The 26,355-nt window shown below is 50.0% G+C and overlaps 1 protein-coding gene across 7 annotated transcripts in view; it reads right to left on the minus strand.

The window, feature by feature from the left end:
* CFAP45 (cilia and flagella associated protein 45) overlaps positions 1–24,436 on the minus strand; it is a 41,086-nt gene extending 16,650 nt beyond the window's left edge. For 2 of the 7 annotated variants that reach the window (XM_027094985.1, XM_027094981.1), the window contains exons 1-4: positions 5,522–8,434; positions 2,923–3,059; positions 691–835; positions 185–355 (exon numbers count right to left, since the gene is read on the minus strand). In XM_027094985.1, the coding sequence (XP_026950786.1) occupies positions 185–355; positions 691–835; positions 2,923–3,059; positions 5,522–5,677 (609 nt within the window). In that variant the 5' untranslated portion in view covers positions 5,678–8,434. Of the gene's footprint in view, positions 1–184; positions 356–690; positions 836–2,922; positions 3,060–5,521; positions 8,435–11,715; positions 11,823–23,874; positions 24,029–24,396 lie in introns of those variants that run through there. The other 5 variants (XM_027094988.1, XM_027094984.1, XM_027094989.1 and 2 more) reach the window with 5 other exon arrangements.
* Between the last annotated feature and the right edge of the window lie 1,919 nt (positions 24,437–26,355).

Genomic DNA, 26,355 nt, shown 5'->3' on the forward strand with positions numbered 1-26,355 from the left:
GCGGCTAGAGCCCGTGCTCTGCAACAAGAGGAGACACTGCAATGAGAAGCCCGCGCACCACAACTAGAGAAAAGCCTGCACACAGCAATGAAGACCCAATGCAGCCAAAAATAAATTAAATTAAAAAAACAAAAAGAGAGAGAGAAAGAGAGATAGGAGGAGGGAGGGAGAAGGGAGAGCTCACCTTGCTCACGTCCTTCAGCTCCTCCTCCTGCTCCATCCGCAGCTGCCTGGCTCTCTGAAGGAGGTTCTGGGCCCTGTCCTTGGCCACCTCCTCCAGATTGTTGAGCTTCTTGCTGGTCCTCCAAACCATTTCCTTCTGTTTCATGATCTTCTTGCGTGTGGTCACTGCGTCCTATGGGAGCCACGTCGGGATTAGTGGGGGGTTACTGCCTGTGCTGTGTGCCCTGGGCACTAGCCCGGCTGCCACGGTTGACCCCAGATGAGTTTCGCCTCACCCCACCGCACTGTCGGAGCCCAGGGGTTTCTCAGCCTGGCTTCCTCACCCTTCCCGCCGCCCTGCGGTTCCTCCCCACACCCACTCTTAATTCTACAACACGTCCTCTTTAGCACGTTCACGCCCCATTTCAGGGTCCCCTAACTAGAGCTCCCAGTCTTGTGGGAAGCCGGCCTCTCCCCAGCCCTTCTCTTCAACACCCCTCTGCATAGATGGGGGACGGGGGTAGCTACCACAATGGCTTCCTTCTCCTCCTTGAAGGCCTGCTCCCTGGCCTTGAGTTCTTCTCTAGTCAGCACGTGGGATGCCCATTTGATCCGCTCAAACTCCTCAGGGCTCATGATAAGGGACTCCCCGGAGGGGTCCTTGGTGGGGATGCTGACACAAGGATTGAACAAAATTAGGGAGGGGAGGGGAGGGAAGGGCAAGCTCTCAGCACCACACTGCAGGCTGCTCGGCTCTCTTCCCTGCCCCTCATCACTGCCCACCCGCCTGCAGGGACTCGGGCAAGGGCAGGAGAGACAGCCAACTGCGCAACGGGTCCACTGGGGAAAAGCGGTCCCAGGCAAGGGTGGAGTAGCGTCACGGGCTAAAGAAGGGACAGTTTAAGGACTTTTGCTAAAAAGTCCGGTTCATATGCTACCTTCTCTGCGTCGCCGTGTATGACCCTCCCCCATGTATACATACATAGACCACCTCCTTCCCTCTGCTCTCCCTGCCAGTGTTGTGGGCAACTTCTGTTTCCCTTGCTGGCTCACAAGCTCCTCCAGGATACGGACTCTGTCTTAACCCCACAGGCAGCCCAGCGTCTGGCACAGTGCTGGGCACAGACTGAGGACTCATAATAAAGTTGTTGAACTGAACTTTTTTTTTTTTGAATTGAACTTTTAAAATAGATGATTCCTCAAGGATGACATAAAAAGAGGAAGGGGATGCCAGACAAGGATGAAGTGGACGCCAGTGAGAAACAAAAGCATCCCTGTGCATCCAGCCCAGAGAGAAGCTTTGAAACCTAAATATTAATTAAACTCTCTGATCAACAATAGTCAGAGACATGTCTATAGACCTTTCTAGCTGCCCAGCACATTCAACAAACCAATAGATAATTATAAAGATTACAAACAAATGACACACATTAAAGATGGAGCAGAGGGGTGGGGATAAAGATGCTTCTGGGTGAGGCGATTTAACAGGTACATGGCTAGGAGGCAGGAAGTTAAACTTCCTCCAATAAAACTGGTGCAGGGGGGCTTCCCTGGTGGCGCAGTGGTTGAGAGTCCGCCTGCCGATGCAGGGGACACGGGTTCGTGCCCCGGTCCGGGAGGATCCCACATGCCGCGGAGCGGCTGGGCCCGTGAGCCATGGCCGCTGAGCCTGTGTGTCCGGAGCCTGTGCTCCGCAACGGGAGAGGCCACAACAGTGGGAGGTCCACGTACCGCAAAAAAAAAAAAACTGGTGCAGGGGAGGTGTCCAGGAGGTGGACGAATGATCGAGTGGACTTGAGGCTTAGCCAAGATCTTGTGGTTCACTGGGTGGCGTGGCCCCAAACATCTGGGATGTGGAATAACAAAAAATGATCTAAATCTGAGACAGCATCTCACGCTGCTCTCAGCAGCCCTGACAAGTCACCTCCAACGTGTTTTTTAGGACTGGACCAGTCCAAGAAGGAGACATTTCTTGGGCCCCAGGAGTACCTGCAGGGCTGCTACCACATCTGGCCATTTCATGCCAGAGCTGACCAGACAGTGCTCCTGGAGCTGTGTCCCACCCGTGCCTCCCCAGCTTGTGACACAGGCTGCATTTTCTGGGAATTCAAGTTTTTAGTGAGTGGAGCCAGAGTAGGAAGAATGGTTTGGAGAATGAAGCACTAGCACAAGAGCTAAACCACTGAGTGATGGTGTTGGCTCATTTCACATGGCTGAGCTGGGCCTAAACCTACCACAGGAGGGGCCCAAGCAAGGGGCTGCTGCAGTCAGGAAGCCATGCTGAGCTAATCCCAAAGGAACCCAAGAGCCCTTGGGAATTTCCTCTTCTGGCCTCAGAGCCTGGGAAGAAGCCAAGGGGCTAATTAGGCATCTGGTCAGTTTCCCTTTGCTTCCTATTCTCGATGCAGCCAAAAGGAAGTGACTCATCTGGACATTTCCCTTTACCAATGGGAAAGTGCACTAATGGGGGCTCAGAGAGGACCCCTAAGCACCTCCCCTCTACCAGCCCCATAGGACCCAAGGCAGCCAGAAGAAAGGGAAGAGAAAGAAGCTGGGAATCAAGGGCAATGGCAGTAATAGATACAAGGTGGGGAGAAACAAAAGAGACCAAAATGGAGAAAAAAAGGAGAACCAAGAAACGAAAGGGGGGAAATGAATAGGAAAGTGGTGGGGTCCGCAATGACAGAATGAGACCAGGTGGGTTTCCCCATCTCTACGCAGAGGTCCTCAGCGGAAAGGCTCTGTGCGCTAGGTACTCACATGAGCTCCCGGACCATGTCCCGGGTGATGAGCTGGACGGTCTCTGGCTTGTGGTCCAAGCCCAGGGCAGGGAGATTTTTCCGAATGGCATGCTTATCTCGGAGCAGCACGATGGGGCCGTCGCTCTGGGTCAGAGGCTGTGGTGTCAGGAAGGACAGCTTAAAAGCTGGTCACCACACTTCCTGCTGGTCAGCCCTAACTTCAAGTGCAGCCTTCCCCTCTCCTGGGGCTTCTACCCCATCCAGCGGCAGAGGAGGCCGGCTGGGGCCTAGACTGCAGGACCACCAAGAGTAGCCAGGGCACTGAGAGCAGCAGGGTACTCTGCCCTTGAACATGGCCAGATGTGCTCTACACCGACCAACTCTTCTGAGAGCAAGCCTTCTTTATACCTTGTACAGATACTCCCAGAGGGATGGGGGCGCGGGGGGAGGGTTGCTAGCATACGTCCATTCCTAACCTAAAACCATCAGGAATGAAAATTTGGGGTCTCTAGGTTCTCCTCCCTCTGTGGTTTACGAAAGAAAAAATAATTAGCTCTCCTGACCACGCTGTGGGTTTGAAGCATACAATTTGTTACAGACTCATCTAATCTATGATATTTGTTATTTTTAATCCTTTCTAATGATTCATTTACTTTCATCCCCCAAAAAAGCCATATGGAGGAATTTAGAAATAGCTAAATGGCCCTGGTGGAGACCTGCCCTTAAATCTAATGGGGTGAGGGAGTCAGTGAATCAGATTTCAGCAAGGCAAATACAAATTAGATATATGAGGTTTTTTAAAAAATGCTCTGACCATGAAGGAGTAACATAGTAAGAAAATGAAATCACTTTTCAGGAAATTTTGAACACAGGAGAGAATTTCATTTGTCATGAATGCAGTATCTGTGGTCCTGAGTAGAGGCAGGGGCATGGCTTCGGTGGAGGTCCTTCATGTCTGGAGAATCGCGCTTTGCACACCCGTCCCTGCAGTGCTGCTGCCACCTGGTGCCCATCTCTGCTTCCAAGTGGCACAACTCAGTCAGGCCACAGGCCACTTCTGCCCCCTACTGTCGGGCTGGGAGACTTCCTGGACTCTCACCCAGCAAAAAGGCCAAAGAACAGGCCAGGAATAGGCATTACTTTGCCTGCACACTCTTGCAAGTCAGCAAGACTAAGCTTGGAGAACTCGGCCATTTCCAAATCTATCTTCAGTTTAACTAGAAGACTCCCCATGGACTCAAAACAAATAAACGACACGTCTGTAAGTGAAACTGCATTGCTTTGATTCTTTCCCTTGTCAATAGGAAACTGCTGCAGAGTGGGCATCTTCTAAATGGATAAAGATGCCCATCTGGAACACTCTGGAAAGTTCTTTCTTGTCCGCAGTGAGGGGAGTGAGGGGCAGGGGTAGACATCAACTCTCGTCTCCCCAGTGTGCCTGCAGCCAGAGCTATTCACACTAGTATTCACACCACCACTGGTATCTTTCTTCTTTTTCGCTTTTCTCTGCCTCTTTTTCTATTTTTCTTCCAGTTTTCTTGAGACATAGTTGACATACAGCCCTGTATAAGTGTACAGCATATTGACCTGATTTACATCCATCATGAAGTGATTATCACCATAAGTTTAGGGAACACCCATCGTCTCATATACATGCAAAATTAAAGAAATAGAGAAAACTGTTTTCCTTGTGTTGAGAGCTCTTAGCATTTACTCTAACAACTAGATAACATACAGGCAGCGTCCCTCTCCTCTCTCAATCTCTCACCACCCTTCTCTCCATGTCTCATCCTCTTTCTCTCCTTGCCTCTCTTCCTTCTTACCGTCTGAACATCACGTGTACCAAGGTTATTCCAAGTTACACTCTGGCTCTCCTTCTCAAGTCGTCAGCCTCTTAGATGGGATGACATTTGCAAACAAACACCTGCCTGTTTCCCAAAGCAAAATAACTGTATTTTCTTTTTTTTTTTTTTTGCGGTACGCGGGCCTCTCACTGTTGTGGCCTCTCCTGTTGTGGAGCACAGGCTCCGGACGTGCAGGCTCAGCGGCCATGGCTCACGGGCCCAGCTGCTCCACGGCATGTGGGATCCTCCCAGACCGGGGCACGAACCCTTGTCCCCTGCATCAGCAGGCGGACCCCCAACCGCTGTGCCACCAGGGAAGCCCAAAGTAACTGTTTTAGCTGAGCAACCGGGAAAGAAGGCTGATTCTGTGTTTTTTCACTCTGATGCTGTTCTCCGATGGAGGGGTAATTATGTTGGTCTGTATCTGCAAGCTTGGGCCAGTGGCCCTCAAACATTTCCATCACGGGGCGCTCACTGAGCAAAGAGTGAATATTGAGTGCTCTGCAGCTGAGACTCCCTTCAACGTTATAACAGATTTTTAAATGCTGTGAAGACCTAAGGATTTCATGGTGGAGGAAGCCAGGTGCCCTGTTTGCTTGGGCTCCACTAGGCTTCCGAGCTCGTGCACTCAAGCCTCAGAACCCCTCCCGGTCTCCAGTCTGAGAATTACCTGGGAGGGGGTGGCCTGCCCAGAGCTAGCTTTGTCCTGAGCAATGCTAGTTTGGGTCACTGCCTCCAAGTGGCCGCTCCCTGGAGGGGCTGGGTGAGGGTTACCTTGATAGCTCCGAAGAGGCTCTCATCCACCTCGGAGTTCAGGGCTTTGGTCCGATAGCAAGGCCTATTCCTTAACCTGTTGGAAGTGGTAGAGGAGGAGCTCAGGATGCCGGCTGTGCTTAACGGCTGCAGGGAGAGGCAGAGAGTTGGGGTCATCAGTACTGAGTGCCATCTGGACCCCGGGCAAGGTAGACACTTCGCCAGCCCGTGCTGGGGGGATGTTGGATGGGCATGTGGGAAAGCCCCTGGGTAAGCCCTGAAATGTAGGGGACACCCCACAGGAGCAGAGGCGGGCACACCAGCTCAGTGAGGACTCCTGAGGCTCCCCAGCTAAAGACGGCCAAGACGCCGTGCGGCAGGGAAGGAAGGAGAAAGGACACAGGACAGCAGGAGGATGATCTCAGTGTCAGCTCGGTTCTAGTTTTCCACAAGCACAGTGTTGTGAGGCCACGTGGGCTTTCCTGCCCAGATATGTGCAGTGTCCTCTTCACCTCCAAACTCCTCAGCCCGAGTGCCAAACCTCCTTCATAACTGACACTACTATTTGCCCTCCTTCATGTCCCCACCATCTCACAAGGTTGTGGTGGGGACCTGAGGGCATGCAGGATGGAAAAGCACTTCGCCCACTGCTGGTGGGTGGTTCAGTTTTGTAACAGCTGCCAGCTACAGTTAGGCAGACCAGTTCAGAGCATCCACTGTGATGCTCTTTCACTCCCAGGACCCCTTTCATGTGCATTAGTCAGCTTTTAAGCATCCAGTACTTTCTAGATTGGGGGAGTTCCCCATCTAATGAGCTGAGAGTGACAAGGATCATCCGTGAATGTAGAAGCTGAAAACACTAGATGTTTGTCTTCCAAGCCTGGGCAAAGGACCCCTAGGCTGAGCCATCAGATACCCCAAGCCTGACAATAAATAGGGAACTAGTGATGCAAGAAGGAGAACATGGAAACCCCTTCTGACAGAGGCAGCCACACCCCGTGTCTGGGGCAATGCTGATAAGGGTACCAGTGGCAACTGCCCACAGTAAAGCTGCCGGTGCTGGAGGTGCCACAGTGCATCGAGGGTCTTTGCCAGACCATTTCTGGATTGTCATTTAGGCCTGGGTTCCGGCTGCAGTGCCTCCTTTGTTCTCATTTTCCAAGCCTACTTGCCCAGCGTTGGTGTGAAGTCTGTGCACGCTCCAAAATCCTCTCCATACATTCCCTTCTCCTTAAATTCAAGTTCTGGCTCTGTTGCTTATAACCAAGAACCTGACTGATACAACCTCCTTTCCCCAAGGTCAGTCCAGCTTCAGCTCACACCCAAGAGGAGAAGTCTATCTCCAGGAGGCAGTTTCTGTGAGGACCGCAGGACAACTCCAGGCTTCATCTAAAGCTGATTCACATCTCGCTCTGGAGGAGCCCACATCTCCCGCAGTTCTCTGATCTGGGACACCTAGGGGGAATGGACTGGGCACGTCAGGTCTACCAAGCCTGGGAATGAGCAGCTGTCAACAGGACACGGTGGACAGGGAGACACATTCCAGGTCACTAAACACTGGACAGTGTGCTTTGAAAGTTCTCTCTGATCTGCCATGACCACACAGACACCCTCCCATCCCGGCAGCACCTGTTCCACCTGAATCAGGTTTTCACACTAAATCGGGCGATTATTCTCCAGCTGGCTCTGTTCCACACAACGGGCACTGCTGTGTGCACCCTTTCCCTCCCAGCCTGGCACAGCCAGCAGGAGGCTTACAGAGGGCGCCTCCCTTTACAGCCTTGGTCAGCCCCCGTATAGGAGAGCAGAGAAACTCGGCTTTATTAAAAGGTAAATACGGCAGCCCCAAGGATGCCTAATAACAGACTCTGAAGGGTTATTATATGGTAACTGGGGAGCAACAGCTCCCCTTTCCACCAAAAATAGAATAAGAGGAGATGAATAGAAACCACTATAGGTGGGATTGAGGCAAAGCATTGGGAATAAGCAGAAAAGATGGAGGGCAATGGAACATGAGAGATGGCGTGAATTCTGTAGACAACTAAGGGGAGAGGTGCCTGGCATGTAGTAGGAGCTCGATATGTATTTGAGGAAGAATGAATGAATGAAGCCAAACAAGACGACCTCTTGGGGGCTGCAGACCAGATTGAGACGGAAGCCTTTCCCGAGTATGCCACCACTCCACATTTTCCATATCACGGATGTGCTCTGCACTGTGGAAAATAATGTATGAGAAAGGGCTTCGGAGCACAGATGGAAGGCATTATTGTTGTTTTGCATTTGTTTTCCTGTTTCTTTTCAAGGGCTCCTACAAGCTTTTCTCTTGGCCTTGGGTGTCCACCAGACTGTAGGTTCCTCCAGGGCTGGGACTGCACCGCTTCTCTCCTATGCTCTTGATACCCAGATCAAAAGGAAGTCGCACGAGAGATACTCGACTGCCTGGGCCTCGAAGTCAGAACATAGGAAGGAAAACAGATAATGACCACAGTAAAGCGGCCACTGGGCAGAGCAGAAGGAAGCCTGGAGCTCTGGGGTTGGGTGGCTGAAAAACCTTATTGGGGAAATGCTGACCTTGAAGCCACAAGCCTTACGCCAGGCTTAGAATAACCAGTTTTGCCAAAAGCAACAAGAAGGATTAAGGAGGTCACTGTGTAAAAGTACTAGAAAAAAATGAAGAACCAAGCAGAAATGGAAAGTTAGATCCCTCTGGGCTAGAGGCAATAGGCAAGAGGTTCTTTCAGGAGGTGAAGGGCTGGTTTTATTTCTTGCATGACCAAATAAATATCCCCAAGAAGCTGAGCCATACCTAGAGAGAAGCCGGCTAGTCTTCCCTGGCGGAAGGCAGCTTTATTTTATTATTTTTTTTTTAATTTATTTTTGGCTGCACTGGGTCTTCACTGCTGCACGCAGGCTTTCTCTAGTTGTGGCGAGCAGGGGCTACTCTTTCTTGCGGTGTGCGGGCTTCTCATTGCAATGGCTTCTCTTGCTGCAGAGCACGGGCTCTAGGCATGCGGGCTTCAGTAGTTGTGGCACACGGGCTCAGTAGTTGTGGCTCACGGCTCTAGAGCACAGGCTTAGTAGTTGCGGCACACGGGCTTAGTTGCTCCACGGCATGTGGGATCTTCCCAGATCGGGGCTCAAACCCGTGTCTCCTGCATTGGCAGGCGGATTCTCAACCACTGCACCACCAAAGAATTCCCAAGGCAGCTCTTGAAGGTGAGGAAAGACCGCTGAGGAGACAAGGATGATCGGCAAAGACGAGGACTGGGACAGAAAAAGATGCCAGCTCTGCCTTGATATTTTCCTTTTGGTGACCTAGCTGACTCCCTGTCTCTTCAAATACCATTCCATCCCAGGTTTACAAGAATTCAGCCATTGCTGGGGGCTCTGGGAGAGACTGATGCAGAAAGATTAACTGGTCATTCAGAAGATGATTTTCACTCCGTTATAGATACAGGATGATCTCCCTAACATATTAAGTTTATATATATGTTCTAGTCCCTGCTTTCAATTCTTTTTTTTGTTTAATATTTATTTATTGGTTGCGTTGGGTCTTAGTTGCCACATGTGGGATCTTTCCTTGTGGCACGCGGGCTCACTAATTGTGGCACACGAGCTTAGTTGCCCCACGGCATGTGGATCTTAGTTCCCCAACCAGGGATTGAACCGGCAACCCCTGCATTGCAAAACCGATTCTTAACCACTGGACCACCAGGGAAGTCCCCATATTAAGTGTTAAAGAAAGCAGATTATAAGAAACATGGAAGTACAGCAGTAAAAATGTTCATATGAAGGGTATTCATCCAGAATGTGTTACTAAAAGAAAGTTCACAAGAATGTTTAACAGTAATTCCGTGTGAGTATTAGCATCTTAAGGTGTTTCTTGTATTGAATAACGTTCTGCACTGAGTAGGTAACTCTCTTTATGACTGGGGCAGGGGGTGGGGGGAACTATTTTTATTTGACTACAAAACAAAGCAGTGGACCTGATGCCCTGACTCTGAACACAGAGAGTGCAGCCCTTAAAAAGCTGCAGTGCCGGGCTTCCCTGGTGGCGCAGTGTTTGAGAGTCCGCCTGCCGATGCAGGGGACACGGGTTCGTGCCCCGGTCCGAGAAGATCCCACATGCCGGGAGCGGCTGGGCCCGTGAGCCATGGCTGCTGAGCCTGCATGTCCGGAGCCTGTGCTCCGCAACGGAAGAGGCCACAACAGTGAGACGCCTGCGTATCGCAAAAAAAAAAAAAAAAAAAGCTGCAGTGCCAGATGTCCCGAGATCCAGGATGTTCAGCTCAAATCCGACAAGACAGATCTTGAACAGGGCTGGAACAGGGCAGTGTGGAATTTCCATGACGTAACTGTAACACCTGTCAACTGAACAAAGACAAAGGCTTGTCCTTTCCTGGATGTCCTCTCCACCTGGGACCTAGCGTCTCTTTTGCATATAGGTTCACCGCAGGCTGGCAAATTCAGGCTTTGAGCTCTTAGCCTGATTCTTCCTGCTTTCTGTAGACTTTGGTTACTAAGAAGGTGGGGATGCCCATGAACCAGGTACCTTACCTTCCACTGAGTGATACATTCAGGTCACCTCTTTCCTCAAATAAGACTGGGTTGGCCATCTGTGGAGTACCATTTGAAGATGACATGCTACTCAGTACTGAGGCCCTGTCCCTCCTTCTGGGGGATGTTATTCATTGTTTTTGTAAGAATCCTGGAGGTCTGCCTCATTGTGACCCTCCCCGCAACTATCACCTCTCCCCACTCCTCCAAACACTCTCAAAAGCTAGTAAGTAGCACCATACACACACACACACACACACACACACACACACACACACCCATACACACACACACCCATACACACACACCCATACACACACACACCCATACACACCCACACCCACACCCACACACACACACACACACACACACTCTTGGTCTCACAGAAGGGCAGAGATCATTAACTTGACCCATTGCTTCTCAAAGGTGCTCATATGCCCAGTCCTGTCCAAGGGACTTCAGAAGGGCTCAGTCAACAGACCAAAACCCCTCCTTGAGTGGACCTTGGGTGGGGAGTCCCTGATTTGCATGAGCCAAAGCCCACAAGTCTAGCCCAGGTGCAACTCACTGATGAATTTGGACTTGGAAATATGACATTTTTGAAACAGGAGAAAAAGAGAACTAACATTTACTGTGTGCCCTTAGATGCCAAGTGTGACACTAGGCCCTCAGAGACACGCACACAGCACTGGGCCTGTAAATCACCCAGGAAAGCTGGAGATAAATATGCATCGTAAAATGCATAAATGCTCTTTGTGGGAGATTTGTTTCTTTTATAATTAACAAGGCTCTTCTTGAAATCCTGACTTGGGGACCCTGAATTTGAACCACTGAGTCCCAGAAAAGCAGTGTGACCTCTGAACATGAAGTGTGTCCACAGGTACATCAGAGACTCCTTTGCCACTGGGTGTGCACCCAGAAATTCTAAGGTTATTTCCAGTAACCCAAGGCTCCAACACCTATCCTCTGCCCCTCTCACTTATTCCTCAGGGACCACACCCTCCTCATGGGATCCCAGACATCACCTTCATACCTCCTCCCAGGCCTGCTGCCCTTTCAACCCTCATGACCCTTGTCCTCTCCATCCTGGGGAACCGCAGGCCTGCTAGACAGTCCCAATCCCTCTCCAGGGACTTTCAAATCTGGTACCCTCTGCATTCATTCATTCATTTGCAAATGTTTGTTGAATACCTATGAGTGACCCAGAGCCCCAGTAACAAGACAAGGACTTGTAGGCTCAGGACATTAGGTGACTTACACATTGTCACCCTGCTGGTCAGAGGGAGAACGCGTACCTGTTATCTGGCCTCCTCACCAATGGTTTTCCCACATCACATCCCACAATCCCCAGCCCATGGAGGCCCCAGACCGATGGGAGGGGGAAGAAGGTTGGGACAGCCCTTCTCCCCACCTCTTCTGCTCAGCACCAGATCACATTTCCAATCGCTATCGACCCCACCCCTAATTTCTCTTTTGGACCCTCCTCAGGACTTCCCTTGCCTCTTCCAGGGGTGCCATCCCCGCTCCTGGGCCTTCCCGACCCCAGACCCAACTTCTGTCAGTCTCCCAGATGCCCACTTTCCCAGATTAGAACCCCAACCCAATTGAGGACACATGAGGCCCCCATCCGAGGTTCTCCTCCTCACCCGGGACCTCACCATCTCAGCCGCACTCTCTAACTCCGCGCCTCCACCGCCTCCGCCACCTACTGCACCACCGACGCTAGATGTTGACGCGTTACCGTAGTAACCAAGAGCCCGCGTTCTCCGGCCCGGGCCCCGCCCCCTCCCGGCCCCGGCCCCGCCCCTCCGCTCTGATCCGCTCCGGCTGGTAGACGCGGCGCGCTGTGGCTTTAGGAACACGAACCCCACCCTCTGACCGTTCCCGCCGGCGCTCGAGCGGGAGCTTTGGCTCTGAAAGACTGTCCCGCCCTGGCGCGCCCCGCTCTTCACTTAGCTTTGGCTGAACCCTTGGGTCAGGACCCAAACCGTCAAGGTCCTAGCATTGGCCCAGGGGGTCTGACTTGCTGGCAGCCACTCCAGGAGCCAGGCCCAGGGTCACGGTTTTTCCCCTACACCCCATCTAGGTTACCATGGTAACCGTTGCCCCAGTGCTTGTGAGGGGCCAAGCCAAACGCTGATGAGAATTTAGTCTGCAGAGAAGCAATCAGGATCAGACGAAACAAGTTTCACAGCAGCAGAGAGTCTGGTTAGACCAAAGAAAGAACTTCCAGCCGTGAGGATGTGTATGTAGTTTCAGGAGCATTTCCTTAAACTGTGGGCCTCAGACCTCCAGCTCTGAATCGCCTGGGAGAGTTTATTAAAAATGAAATGTAGACCCTACTAGAGTATCTGAATCGAAATCTATGGACCTGGCTTTAGGGAACCTTCCTTTTAATGCTTCCCAGTTTGTATGTACTGTTCTGGAAAGCCTTTTAGGAGTTTTATGATTTTCCCAATTTGGTTTGGCACCTATACCTCCCAAACTGCAGGGACAAGATTGGACTTACCCCACAGCTGTGCCTGCTCCGGGCCTCACAAAGCCTTCCCACAAGACCGAGTCCTTTTGTTTTTTTCTCCAGTGCTGATAAACTGAACTCTTAGACCAAAAAGAAGTGGTGACTTCGGTTCTGAGCTACTTTCCCACGCCCAAACCTCTCTCCACAGCCCACCTTTCTGGGGCTCACTCCAACCTGACTTTTGTGTTGTAAAGCCAGTCACTGCCTCCTCGGACATACTCAGGGCTGAAGGATCGGCTGCAGAGCTAGGGTGGTTGAGGGCTGTTTACAAGCTCCAGGGGAGTGGGGGAAGGGAGACCAGGTCACCTCCAGTTGTTCTTAAAAGGGCTTAACTCTGGCAAGCTTCACATTCCTTCCCTGGATTTTTCCAGCCTTACCTCCTTTGGGATCCTCAGAAGGACAAGTTAGGGGGTGGGGCGGGCAGAAAGTGTTGGAGGTGGATCAGAGGGAGGGAGAAGCCAGGGTAGCTACCATACAGGTGCTGGCACGATCCTCCCGGCTTGAGAGTGAGGGAAGGGCTTTTCTGTTCCTGGCACCGTTCTTTCCCCAGCCTCTTCGTTGCAACCCAGAGAGGAGGGAAGATGAAGTAACCAGTCCCCTGTGGATTGGATGCTTCCCCTATGTTTTCCACCCAGTTCTCACAGCCACATCTCTATGGGGTAGTTATTATCCCCATCACCAAAGAAAAAACTGAGACCAAGAGAGATAACTGTCCAAACTCAAAAGTTAGTGTTCTTTTCTCAACTCAGACTGCCTCTCTGAAGGAAAGGTGTGAGGTTGAGGCAGAAAGGAGGGGGATGACCAAATGCAGGGTAAGGGAATTGCTTTCCAGGCTTTTGTTTGAATTTACCTCAAAGCTATCAGTGCTTAAACTTCAGGTCTCCCATTTGCCTGAGCCCCTTGAAAAAGTAAGTTGAGGGAATTCCCTGGTGGTCCAGTGGTTAGGACTCCGCGCTTCTATTGCACAGGGCACAGGTTTGATTCCTGGTCAGGGAACTAAAATCCTGCATGCTGCGCGGCACGGCCAAAAAAAAAGCTGAATTAAGCATACATTTTACATTTACATACATTTAATGAAACAGGTTTGTGTGGTTCTCCACCACTTACACAGATAATTAAGTTACTGCCAGCTGTCCAGGTGGAGGAACGGCTGCCTGGAACACTCCTTCCACCAAGCCACTATGCCACCTCACCTGATGTCAGGACAGGAGGGACTGGCCATAATCTCCATGGGAATATGTGCTACGCTGCTCACGCCAAGAGTATTTGCAAAGTGGAGGAAAAACAAGGTTTGAAATGAACAAAGCCAGAAGTCCCTCTGTGAAAAGATTCTAAGCCTCTGTTATGTAAAACTGTAAGTGAGTATTCTGTTCTTATCAAGACCTGGTCAAACTGAAGTTCTCTCTGGCCTGGAAGAGACCCAGTGATGCAACATATGTAATTATAAACACAGTATGCATCTCATCAGAGAAAAAAAGCTGCCTTCAAAGGACCTAAACTCATTGACTACTTCTGTTTTTCCAACAGTGATAGGTTTTCTTTTCGACTTCTAGATAATTTTAAACACACAAGCTTACTTGGATTTTTCTAGGTATAATGAGATGGTCTTTCCATTTGAAAACTATTCAAGCCTTGTGTATTCGTTTTCTACCACTGCTGCAGCAACTTACCACAAACTTAGTGGTTTAAAACAACATAAAGTTATTATCTTACAATTCTGGAGTTCAACAAGGGTCTTACTGGGTAAAAACCAGGTGTCGGCAGGGTTGCATTCCTTACTAAGGCTCTAGGCTGAATCCTTTATCTAGAGTTTCTAGAGGCCACTCATGTTCCTTGGCTTATGACCCCCTTCCTCCATCTTTAAAGCCAGTAACATTGTGGGATTTCCCTGGTGGTCCAGTGGTTAAGACTCCACTCTCCCAATGCAGGGGGCCTGAGTTACATCCTGATCAGGGATATAGATCTCCCATGCTGCAACGAAGATCCCACATGCCGCAACTAAAACCCGGTGCAGCTAAATAAATTAATTAATTTTAAAAATTAAAAAAAAAAAGCCAGTAACACTGCATCTCTCTGAGCACTCCACCCTAGTCGCATCTTGTTCTGGGAAAGGTTCCCTGAGTTTTAGACTTGTGATTAGGTTGGGTCCACCTGGATAATCCAAGGTAATCCCCCCATCCCAGGGTCCCTAATCTAACCATATCTGCAGAGTCCCTTTTGCCTGTAGGTAAATATTCACAGTTCTGGGAATTAAGAGGTGGACATTCGCAGGAGGGGAGGTGGTGCACTGTTCTGCCTCCCACACCTTGCTACATAACAGTGATATTTTAATGATCTATAATATATTCTCAAAAAGTTGAAACAACTTACACATGCCTTTCTAAACTGCTTTCTGGAAAGTGTCTTTAAAAATTAAATAATACAGGGCTTCTCTGGTGGCACAGTGGTAGAGAGTCCGCCTGCCGATGCAGCGGACGCGGGTTCGTGTCCCGGTCCGGGAAGATCCCACATGCTGCGGAGCGGCTAGGCCTGTGAATCATGGCTGCTGAGGCTGTGCGTCCAGAGCCTGTGCTCCGCAACGGGAGAGGCCACAACAGTGAGAGGCCCGCGTACAGGAAAAAAAAAAAAAAATTTAAATAATACAGACTTCCCTGGTGGTGCAGTGGTTAAGAATCCACCTGCCAATGCAGGGGACACGGGTTTGAGCCCTGGTCCAGGAAGATCCCACATGCCGCGGAGCAACTAAGCCTGTGCGCCACAACTACTGAGCCCGTGAGCCACAACTACTGAAGCCTGAGCACCTAGAGCCCACAAGCCACAACTACGGAAGCCCGCACACATAGAGCCCGTGCTCTGCAACAAGAGAAGCCACCGCAATGAGAAGCCCGCGCTCTGCAACGAAGAGTAGACCCCGCTCGCCACAACCAGAGAAAACTCGCACGCAGCAACAAAGACCCAACGCAGCCAGAAAGAAAGAAAGAGTACATTTTCTTCTTTTGTCAACTTTACAAGTATGTATTAAAGGATGGAAAATTTACTGAAAAATTAATGGGTTTATTCCACACAGCAAAGGAAACCATCAACAAAAGGAAAAGGCAACCTACCAAATGGGAGAAAATATTTGCAAATCATATATCTGATAAGGGTAAATATTCAAAGTGTGTAAAGAACTCATACAACTCAACAGCCAAAAAAACAATTGAAAAATGGGTAGAGGATCTGAATAGAGATTTTTCCAGAGAAGACATACATACAGCCAACAGGTACATGAAAAGATGCTCAATGTCACTAATCATCAGGAAAATGCAAATCAAAACCACAATGAGCTATCACCTCATAACTGTTAGAATGGCTATTATCAAAAAGACAGGAAATAGAAAGTGTTAGCGAGGATGTGGAGAGAGGGGAATCCCTGTGCACTGTTGGTAGGAATGTAAACTGGTGCAGTCTCTGTGGAAAACAGTATGAAGGTTCCTCAAAAAAATTAAAAATAGAACTACCATATGATCCAGCAATTTCACTTCTGGGTATTTATTCAAAAGAAACAAAAACACTACTCAAAAAGATATATGCACCCCATATTCACTGCAGCAATAGCCAAGACATGGAAGGAATCTAAATGTCCATCAATGGATAAAGGAAATGTGGTGTATATATACAGTGGAATATTATTTAGTCATGAAAAAGACTGAAATCTTTCTATTTGCAACAATATGGATGGCTCTTGAGGGCATTATGCTAAGTAAAATAAGTCAAATAGAGAAGGAGAAATACTGTGTGGTATCACTTATATGTGAAATCTAAAAAAAGACACATAGGTTCAGAGAACAGACTGGTGATTGCCAGAGGCAGGGCAGGGGGTCAAAAAGTACAAACTTCTAGTTATAAAATAAATAAGTCCCGGGACTTCCAGGGCAGTCCGGTGGTTAAGACTCCATGCTTCCACTGCAGGGGGTGCAGGTTCAATCCCTCGATGGGGAACTAAGATGCCATATGCCATGCAGCATGGCCAAAATATTAAAAAAATAAATTAATTAAATTAAATTAAAAAGTCCTGGGGATATAATGTACAGCATGGTAACTGTAGTTAGTAATATTGTATTGTATATTTGAAAGTTGCTAAGAGAGTAGATCTTAAAAGTTTTCATCATAAGAAAAAAATGTGTGGTGATAAATTATTGTGGTAATCATTTCACAATATATACAAATATTGAATCATTGTATTGTACACCTGAAACTAATACAATGTTATATGTCAATTATATTTCAATAAAAGATATTAATGGGTTTATGAAACACAAATAATAAAAATGAACCATGAATCAGTAGAAATTGTTTTGAAATTGAGAAGCAAATTGAAACAAAAATTTTCAGATTACCAGAAAAGGTAATTCAATAAGAGGAATAGACAAATTCTGAACAGAATAAACAAGCGCTTGGATTGTTTAATAATCCAACTAACAAGGGGAAGAAAATTGTATGAACATATTGGGGAAATATTAACTTTCTTGTTGATTTGATATAAAAGATTGACACTGATGGAGATTGCATAAAACACATTAGTACACTAAAATGAGGACTTATGACAATCGGGTAAATGAGTGTCATCAACTCAAAGAACACTTAAGATTAATTACTGAAGGACTTCCCTGGTGGTCCAGTGGGTAAGACTCCGTACTCCCAATGCAGGGGGCCCAGTTTCGATCCCTGGTCAGGCAACTAGATCCCACACGCAAGCCGCAGCTGAGAGTCCACACGGCACAACAAAGCTCCCGTGTGCCGCAACTAAGACCCGGCACAGTCTAAATTAAAAAAAAAAAAAAAAAAGATTAATTACTGGACAATCTCCTGAAATTCTACAGCTCATGTAAGAGAGAAATTTCAGAGATTTTTCCCAAATTTGACAACAATCAAAAAATTGATACAACAAGAAGCTGTGAAATGAAACATTCTAATCTATCGATAATAAAAGTGTTGATCAAAATCATGCCAGAGGAAAAAAACTGAATTATTATTCTGTTCTCCATATAAAGTAATATTATAAAATCTTTATCGTGTGAAGAGACAAAGAATAAGCTGCCCAAAAAAAAGGTAAGGGTGAAAACCATTTTAGACTTGTTTCAGGCAGTGAATTCATACGAATCTTGTCACTCTTCCAGATGTTATGATGTTTATAGTATTTGCCAGATTTTTATTTTTTAAATTTTTTTGCCACACCGCACGGTACGTGGGATCTTAGTTTCCCAACCAGGGATGGAACCCGTGCCCCTGCAGTGGAAGCACGGAGTCTTAACCACTGGACCGCTAGGGAAATCCCTGCCAGATATTTTTTTTTAATGTATAATTTGTTGTGACATTATTCTAGTTCAATGTTTACTCCTGTCATTAATTTTGTTTTGTTTTTCTTAAAAGGAGCTTCCAAATTGTATAAGCTTCAGGCCTCACAAAACCCAGTTCCACCTCTGAGAAGTGGGGAGGCAACCTTTCCCGTCTCAGCGATTGGCTCAATTGCCCAGCCGTGTCCGGTGGGTGTGGGCGGATTGCCCTCGCTCTCACCTCCCGACCTCAGCCACGCTCAGCCCTCTCCTCCCCTCACCAGCCTGTTCCACCTTCTCCCCTCTGCCCTTCCTTTTCTTCCTGTCTCTTCTATTCGCTGTGCACCTTTGGGGGCTTCCTCCTTCTAGCCCAATCCTTAAGCTCTCATTTCACTCTCCTCCTGTGCTCTGCCCCATTTTCAGCATTCTCATTGCCTAGCAAGCCAAGGGATGAGAACAACGGGTGGCGGGGGAGGGAGGTTTAAGAGGCTGGCTGCTGCCGCCTGAGGAAGAGGACAGGTCCAGATTATCCTCCTAACCCTAACTCCACCTCTGGCTGCCTGACGCTTCCTACCAGATCGCCACTCCCAGAGAAGTCTCAGAGTAAACCCAGGATTGCTGGCCAGGAGCCCAGATCCCGCAGAGTTGCTGGGTGCCTCGGAGCTGAGAGCAGAGCCCAGGGGCTGGGCTGGGTCCCGCAGATTCTCCTCACCCTACCGGGCCTTGGGGCGCTGCGTCAGGCAGGCCTCACCCTGCTGTTCTCCTGAGATGCTCCCCACATTGGCTGGGGCAGGAGGGATAGGAATTTTGACTCTGTGATGAACAAGCACGTTTAAATGGGAGGAGCCTGGGAGACAGGACCCAGAGGAGCCATTTGGTTAAAATGAAAACTCTGGCCTCTCACTAGAGCATGTCTCCTAAGAGCATGAGAAAGGAGACTGATTCCCTTTCTCTCTCTCTCGCTCTCTCTCTCTCCCTCTCTCTCTCTGATATGCATTTAGGAACAGGGATCAGAGTTGTGGAGTCTGGATGTGGCATGCGGGGAGCAGGGCCCCACATGGACAAAGGGCAAAAAGATGGGGCTTCCACATTCCCATAGAAGAATTTGTGTTGAGTGCAAGGTGGTGTGGGTTAGTGGTGGTCTATTGCTCTCCTGTTTTCTCTGAACTCCTTTGCCATATATACACATCCTGGCAGTTCTCCAGGATAGAGGCCCAGCTCCTTCCTCTGGACCCACCTCCTTGGGCAGCTTCTACTCCCATCTTAGTGGTGACACCTGCCCGTGACGGGAACTCTAGGATGCCCGTCAGGTCTCAGTAAATCATCATTTCCTAGGCTGTTCAGAGCCCCCAATTCTATCTAAGGCAGCCTGGAAGGTGCTCTCCCATGACTTGTGCTCCTGGGGCAGCGCAGTGAAGAAGGAAAGTAGCGACTGATTTTGGAGCCAGACCAACAGACTTGGACCCCTGGCACCATTACTTATAGCTGAGAGACCTTAGGTGAACTGCATAACCACCTGGGTCTTGTTTCCTCATCTGGGCAGTGGGTAATAGCCCAAAAGAGAGGCTCTGGGAAGAGCAGACCAGGCTGGAAAATCATTTTGCATAGGGCCTGGTGATTTTCTTCCCTTTTCCTTCCCACAGAGCAGGGAGATACTGGGGGCGGGTGGGAAGAATGTCTTTTGTCCTCAGTGTCGTATAAGCGACCAGGAGTCAGACTGTAAATCCTCTAAGTTGCAAAGGATGCCTGAGAGACCGTTTCACAGCCCCCTTCTTCCTGGAATACTTGAACTATCAAAATTGCCTCAAGTCTCTCTAAAACACAGTATGGCTTAAAAGATAAATAAATACTTAAATGCATGAATTATTTTCCTCCAGGAATTTGCTGCCTTCCTGCTTTCTTCCAAACTCTCTCTCTCTTTCCCATTCTTCAAAACTGTAGAGCCTTCCTGCTACAACCTGAGAGACTGGGCAAGGGACAGGGATGGAGAAGAGAGTTTGAGGAACAAGAAGAAATTTGGGGCCAAGGAGAAAGATAGTGAGCACGAGGGAAAGAGTTGGGGTGGAGCGGAGCTGGGGGAGGAAGATGGTTGGGGTGGGAGTGGAAGTGGAAGCCGTGACAGAGACAGCCCCCTGCTGGTCATACATCCCCATTTCCTCAACATCCCCACCTGGCCACATTCCCACTGGGCAGATAACCCTCAGGCCAAGGAGAAAGTCGTCAACAAATCTGCAGCCTCCCCTACTTCTTCTTCAAAATCTCATCACCCTCCTGCCCGCCCCAGGTCCTTGGGCCAGTGTCGCCCTGGTGCCCTGCACACGTCTCCACACACCTGGCACCAGCTTCCCCTCCTATGTGACCAGCACGGCCCTGGACTGGGTGGCGGATGCTGAGATAAGACCAAGGAGGGGAAAACCACCCAAGCCAGGAAGTTACACAGCCTGGTTCCCCCGGCAACCCAGTCACAGTCGCCAAACAGTACAGCGTGGGGCGGGAGGGGGTGGGGGACAACTCCCGTTCAAGGCGTAGCCAGGGCTGGCTCAGACCTCAGTTTTCTTGTTGGAGAAACTTCCCTCTCCAAATCCCCTAGGGCAGTGTTGCCGCCTAAGAATTATGGGGGAAGCCAGTTTGAAATGCAAATTCAAGACACCACCCCCATCACCTCCACCACAGATTCCCAGCCTAATAGGTCTAATAGGACTAACTAGAATCTGCATTTCTAACCAGTACCCCAGGGGATTCCAATGCTCACAGTCTTAGAGGGTAGCTGGGTTGGGGGAAAATACAGGATGGGGCCTACAGTCAGCCCATCGCCAGGGATGCTTGACATGGGTATTTTCAACACCCGGCGACTGACCAGGAGTCCAGAGACCTGAATTCTAGTACATGCAGAACCAATTCAAAACCATGAACTTGGGCTGAGCTCCTCTGGGCCTGCGACTAATGTTCTGAGAACTATGAGCCATCTGAAGGCACATAAGGTGTGCTTTCTACTCTCAAGATCCCTGGGACCCTGGCCCATCACTTTCAGTCTCTCGGTTTCAGTTTGTCTCTTCTCCCCAAAGGGTATAAAAATATTCAAGCCTTCCCAAGAGGTGACAAGTCTCCCTGGAATTAATAGATATGGAAATGCCTTGAAAATACAACTCTCAGATACTCTCCTGGGGGCTGTGGTAGTCTTTATGGCTAGAAGGAAACGGTAGGCTGTCAGAAGTCTCCAAAAAGTCAGGGGACCTTGGGCTTCCCTGGTGGCGCAGTGGTTGAGAGTCCGCCTGCCGATGCAGGGGACGTGGGTTCGTGCCCCGGTCCGGGAAGATCCCACATGCCATGGAACGGCTGGGCCCGTGAGCCATGGCCGCTGAGCCTGCGCGTCCGGAGCCTGTGCTCCACAACGGGAGAGGCCACAACAGTGAGAGGCCCGCGTACTGCAAAAAAGAAAAAAGTCAGGGGACCTTCAGGACAGAAACCCCAAGGTACAAGATCAGGGGCTGGGTTTCTTAGTTCCTTCCTGTGGCTGCCAGATCTTCATTTGCCTTGGAGGGGTGGCAGCTGCAGAGCTGAACTTCCTGCACCTCTTCCTAAGCCAGACCTCTCCCTTCCTCACTGTGGCCCTGGCCTCCACCTACAGAAAAACCACAGTTCATGCTGGCTGCAGGCCGAACCCTTCCCCAGGGTCAGCCACCAAGCCAGGGAGCTCCACGATGGGGTGAGCAATTAGCTTGGACTTCTTCTGCCACAAGTTTTAAGTCCCAGTTCAGCCACCTGCTAGGTAGGTTCTGCAAGTTACTTTTGCTCTCTTAGCCTCAGTTTCCTCATCTGTAAAATAGGAGAGAATAACATTCTGTGGTGGTGGTCAAGCCCCTTCTCCTGGATTTCCCATCCTAGCCACAGACACCATTTGCTTAGTGGCTGAATCCAGAAGCCCGTCTTTCTGGATCCCTCGCCCCCTTCTTCAACTCTGCACAGTCGGAGTACTAAACAATTTTGAAATCCAGTCTCTTCTTTCCATCCCCACTGGTCCTCCTTCCCCAGGCCACTCTTGCCTCTGCTGTGACTGCTGCAGTAACCTCCTGGAGTTGGCCTGCCTCACTCACTAGTCTTCTCCAACCCTAGGCCATTCTCTACCCTGCAGCCTCAGGAAATCGGCTAAGTTAAAACCCAACTCTCATCTCCTCATCCCCCTGCTTAAAATCCTTCAATGTCTTCCCCTGCCCTTAATGAAAGGTCCAAAATTATTCATGGACATTGAAGGCCCTCTGAGGATGTGCATTTCTCAGCACCCACCCCTCCGGCCTCTAAACACACCCATTCTACTGTCCAGCCCTGTACATTCCCACCTCCAGCCCACACCCATGCTGCAGCTCAGCGGAGACCGGAGACCGCTGTCCTCTTCAACACTACTGGCCTCTCCTTTATGCTTCTAATTATCCTTAAATCCTCAGTTCAGACCTTCCAGAAATCTTCACTGATGCCTCTCCCCGTGAGGCTGGGTTAAGTCCCCTCCTCTGGGTTCTCACCTAGACTTCCCTTAGCACGCCACAAATCACATTATAATTGATTGTCTGCTCTTCTAGTTCCTCCCAGGAGGGCACAAACTGTACTTGTTTTGTTGACTTCTGTATCCTCCAACACCCAGTAGATGCCTCGCCCTGAATAGGTGCTCAATAAATATTTTTTGAAATAATGGAAGAACATATACAGGTCAAGCCCTCAGCAGAGTGACTAACAGAAAAATGGTAGTGAATCATCATCATCTCCGTGATGGTTCAGCCCCACACCGAGCTACATTTCTCTCATGGAAACACAACTCAAAATTCAGGCCCTGCCCACAGCGGGGTGAAATGGTGTGACAGCCCCAGTGTTTGGGGAGATGCTTGTATGACCCACTCCCCACCTACCCTCCCCCCGTGATGTTGATCTGTCCCCACCCCATCCCTGGTTCTCACCCTGACTCAGGCTTCTTTGACCACCCCCACTCCAGGCAACAAAGGAACAGCCCCTTCATGCCCCCCCACTCCACCCCCCCACCCCCACCCCCCCGCACTGAAACTTGACCTCTGACCACAGAGCCAGTGACTACTCCTTCTTCCGGAGGAGCAATCCCACCCCCACCAACCAGCAGCCCCACTCCCCCCAGCAGATCAGGGGAGAGGATCCCCGAGACACATAGCCTCAGCTCACCATGACATCACCACCGACCTCCACCCCAGAAATGACCCAGGGCTGCGGGAGGCTGGCAAGTGATCCTCCCAAAGAGCCCTACTTGCTTTTCTCCAAAGGCCCATATCACTGGCTTTCTGAATTATCGTGGCTCCTATCCATGTTTTACCTCCCCTACAGGACGAGGTACTTTTGGAGCAAAGAGATCATGTATGAACAGTCTTCATAGGCCCCATAAGGCCTGGCATAGGGTAGAATCCCAATAATTGTTGAAGGAATGAATACATGAATGAAAAAATGGGTGTGTATATGAGTGTTCCCAGGCAGAATTGCTCATTTTCCACTTTAAGATGAGACTTGTCCTATCATTGAAGACCTTCCTCCTGACCCTTAAGAGAATCCAGAGGCTAATAACACCTCAGGGTCAAGAGGATCATTTTTCCTTGTTTAACCTAAATTTCTCTAGGTGCAACTTCCGTGCCTTTTCTTTTAATCTACCTCCCTAGCCACTGGCACTAAAACTCATTTCTTCACAAGGAGACGGTTACTAATTTACCTTTAGCCTTCTCTTCAACAAATTGAATCCCAGGCCCTCTATTGCTCCCTCCCTGGGGCCCTACTGTCCAGCCCTTTCCCTGTTCCACTGGTCCTTGGGCCTTTTGCCAAGCTCTCAAAGGCCTCTCAGGGGTGCACAGGCAGGAATGGACATATTGTTCTCCAGGGAGCCATGGACAAACACTCAGACGCTTACCCTCTGCCTACACACACCTGACACACACCTCTCTGCACTCCCAGTCCCCAGTCCTTGGTAAACACATACTCACAGGCAGCCTCCACACAAGGTCACAGTTTCATCTCCTCCCACCCGCACCGCCGAGCCCTGGCCCTGTGAATTCTCGCACACCTGGACGCACACTCAGTGCACATGAACAGACCGCACAGAACTATACTTTTCCCCTACAGGTCAGCCACACTGTGAACCCCTCCTCCTCCTCCCCCTCCCCTCCCCTCCCCCTAGCCTCCCCTCCCCTCCCCCCTCTTCCTCCTCCCCCTCCCCCTCCTCTTCCTCCTGCCTGCCTTCCTTCTCCAGCTCTCCTTCCCATCAGCCACCATGGGCCAAGCCTACTTTCCCTTTACCTCCACAGTGATCTTCCACTGCAAGGCTGAAGGCAAGGAGTAAATGAACCAATGCTGGCTCCTACCCCTTCCTCCTGCCCTCTTCCCACTTTTTTTCTGCCAAATCCTCAAGCACCTTCCACTTGCCCAGAGCACACAAACCACCCTCCATCCCCTTCCCAACCTCCACTCCTCTGGCTATAGGGAGAACCCGCTTCTCAGCTTTTTACCTTTGAGAAATGAACAATGAGGAAGCATTGGAAACTGAAATGGAAACTGGTTTCATTTCAGATCCGATGACAGGCTGGGTCACTGGGACCCTGGGCTGGCTGGGCACCAGGCCAGGGGATTCGGGAGCATGAGGGCAGTGTGATATTCACTCATTCATTCGTTCATTCAACAAATATTTATCCAGCGCCTACAACACGCCAGGCACTACTGTGCATTAACAAAACCAGCACAAACCTGCCCTTCCAGAGTGTACATCCTGTGGGTGGAGACAGAAGATAAATAAGTAAACTACATTAGTATCATGTAGTGATAGGAGAAAGGGGGGAAGGAGGATGGGGTGCAGGCTGAGAGTGGAGTGTGCAATTTTAAACACGGCGGCCAGGGAAGGCAGTATGTTTGAACTGGAAGGTGACATTTGAACAAAGACCTGAAGGAGAGAAAGTAGCCACGGTGACACCTGGAAGGGGAGATTGTTCGGGGCAGCAGGAACCGTCCTGCAGGCGCAGGGTGTTAGGGAACACCAGTGTGGAAAGCCACGGGGAATGAGTTGCTAGGAGATGGCAGGAAAAGGGGTTGCCACTCAGAGAAGCTTTTCCCCCTATTCCCAGGGCTGGGACCCATTCTGGGCTCCAGGGCCTGAAGGAGTGCCAGGAGAGATGAGAGGGGCCAAATTAGGGATGAAACTGTGATTTCACACGGAACAAAATGCTGTAAAGCAAACAGAAAACAAAACAAAATGTTGAGGAGTCAGTGGAGGCCATTTCCAGAAGGAAGGAGCTGAACCTGGAGCGAAGTGGATTAAGGGGAGACATGGAGGGGCCTCCCAGAGCTTGCTGGTGGCTGGTGGATCCAGCCAGGAGGGAGGTGAGCCCCGTGGCTGAGCACCTCTCAAATCCAGTCCGGCTGGAGCAGCATAGGCTCAGCCAGCTCCCAGCCAGGATGACCTGGGTTCAAAACCCCTCTGCCCACTAAATCCTTATATGGCTTTGGGTGAGTTTCTTGTCCTGGGACCCAGTACGCTCATTTGGGAACGAAATGAGGGAAATAATACAGTCATATCCACCTTGTGGACTAACATGGGAATCTGCTGGGAGAAGACAGTGGTCCTCAGTCTTGGCTCTGTGGTGTGCCGGTCCCAGAAAGTCGTGAGGCCTGTGGCCCATAATTCATAGCTATAGTTAAATCAGAGAAGGGTGCAAATGGTTTGTTTTTTTTAGTTCAAATATCAATGAATTCAATGTTGCGTCTGCAATGACATCACTCTTCCTCACTGGCATTCCACGGAGGCTTCCTGAATGGGAGATAACGGGGTGGAGTGACAGCTAATCCCCGGGGAATTTGCAAATAGGCTGTACCCTATCTTATCTGTGCCACAGCCCAAGGGAGTACAGCAGGCAAGCAAACACCATCTCGCCCATGGCTGGGGCTCGGATAAGGCGGAGAGCCCCTGAGCTGACGGCTAATGTACAGAGTGGCATGGGGCCTGGCACACAGTAGGTGCTTCTTGGCAGCGGGAACCACAGTGGGGTGGGCGAAAGGAGAATGGAAGCTCTCTTGTTATCCACCACTGCACAATTTGTCACCCTCAGGCACAACGTTGTGCCTTTCCCATCCTTGGGAAATAGAGACACACGGAAGTGGACATGGGGAGAGGGACAGTGGAGGCCAGGTTGGCTGATGCGGGTGGGAGCTGAAGTGGGGGACTGGCCCAGAGCCTCTAGGGAGACACAGGGTCTGATGGGAAGGCCGTGGGGTTGGAACTACATTCATGCCTGGGTCAGGGCTGGGAGCTCAGGACAACCTGACCCCAAAATTGATTATTGTGGTCCAGGGCCACCCGTCCAGAAGGAATGCTGCTAGGTTCTCACCAGCAAGCAGCTCACAAGTGCCTGGGATGATCAACAAGGCTTCCTGCCTCCAGCCACCACCACCAGCTCCTTCCCGGACTGGTCTGGCCA

This window comes from Aethalodelphis obliquidens, unplaced genomic scaffold (assembly GCF_003676395.1).
Source record: "Aethalodelphis obliquidens isolate GAN/ISIS:26980383/991018 unplaced genomic scaffold, ASM367639v1 scaffold90, whole genome shotgun sequence".
NCBI lineage: Eukaryota > Metazoa > Chordata > Mammalia > Artiodactyla > Delphinidae > Aethalodelphis > Aethalodelphis obliquidens.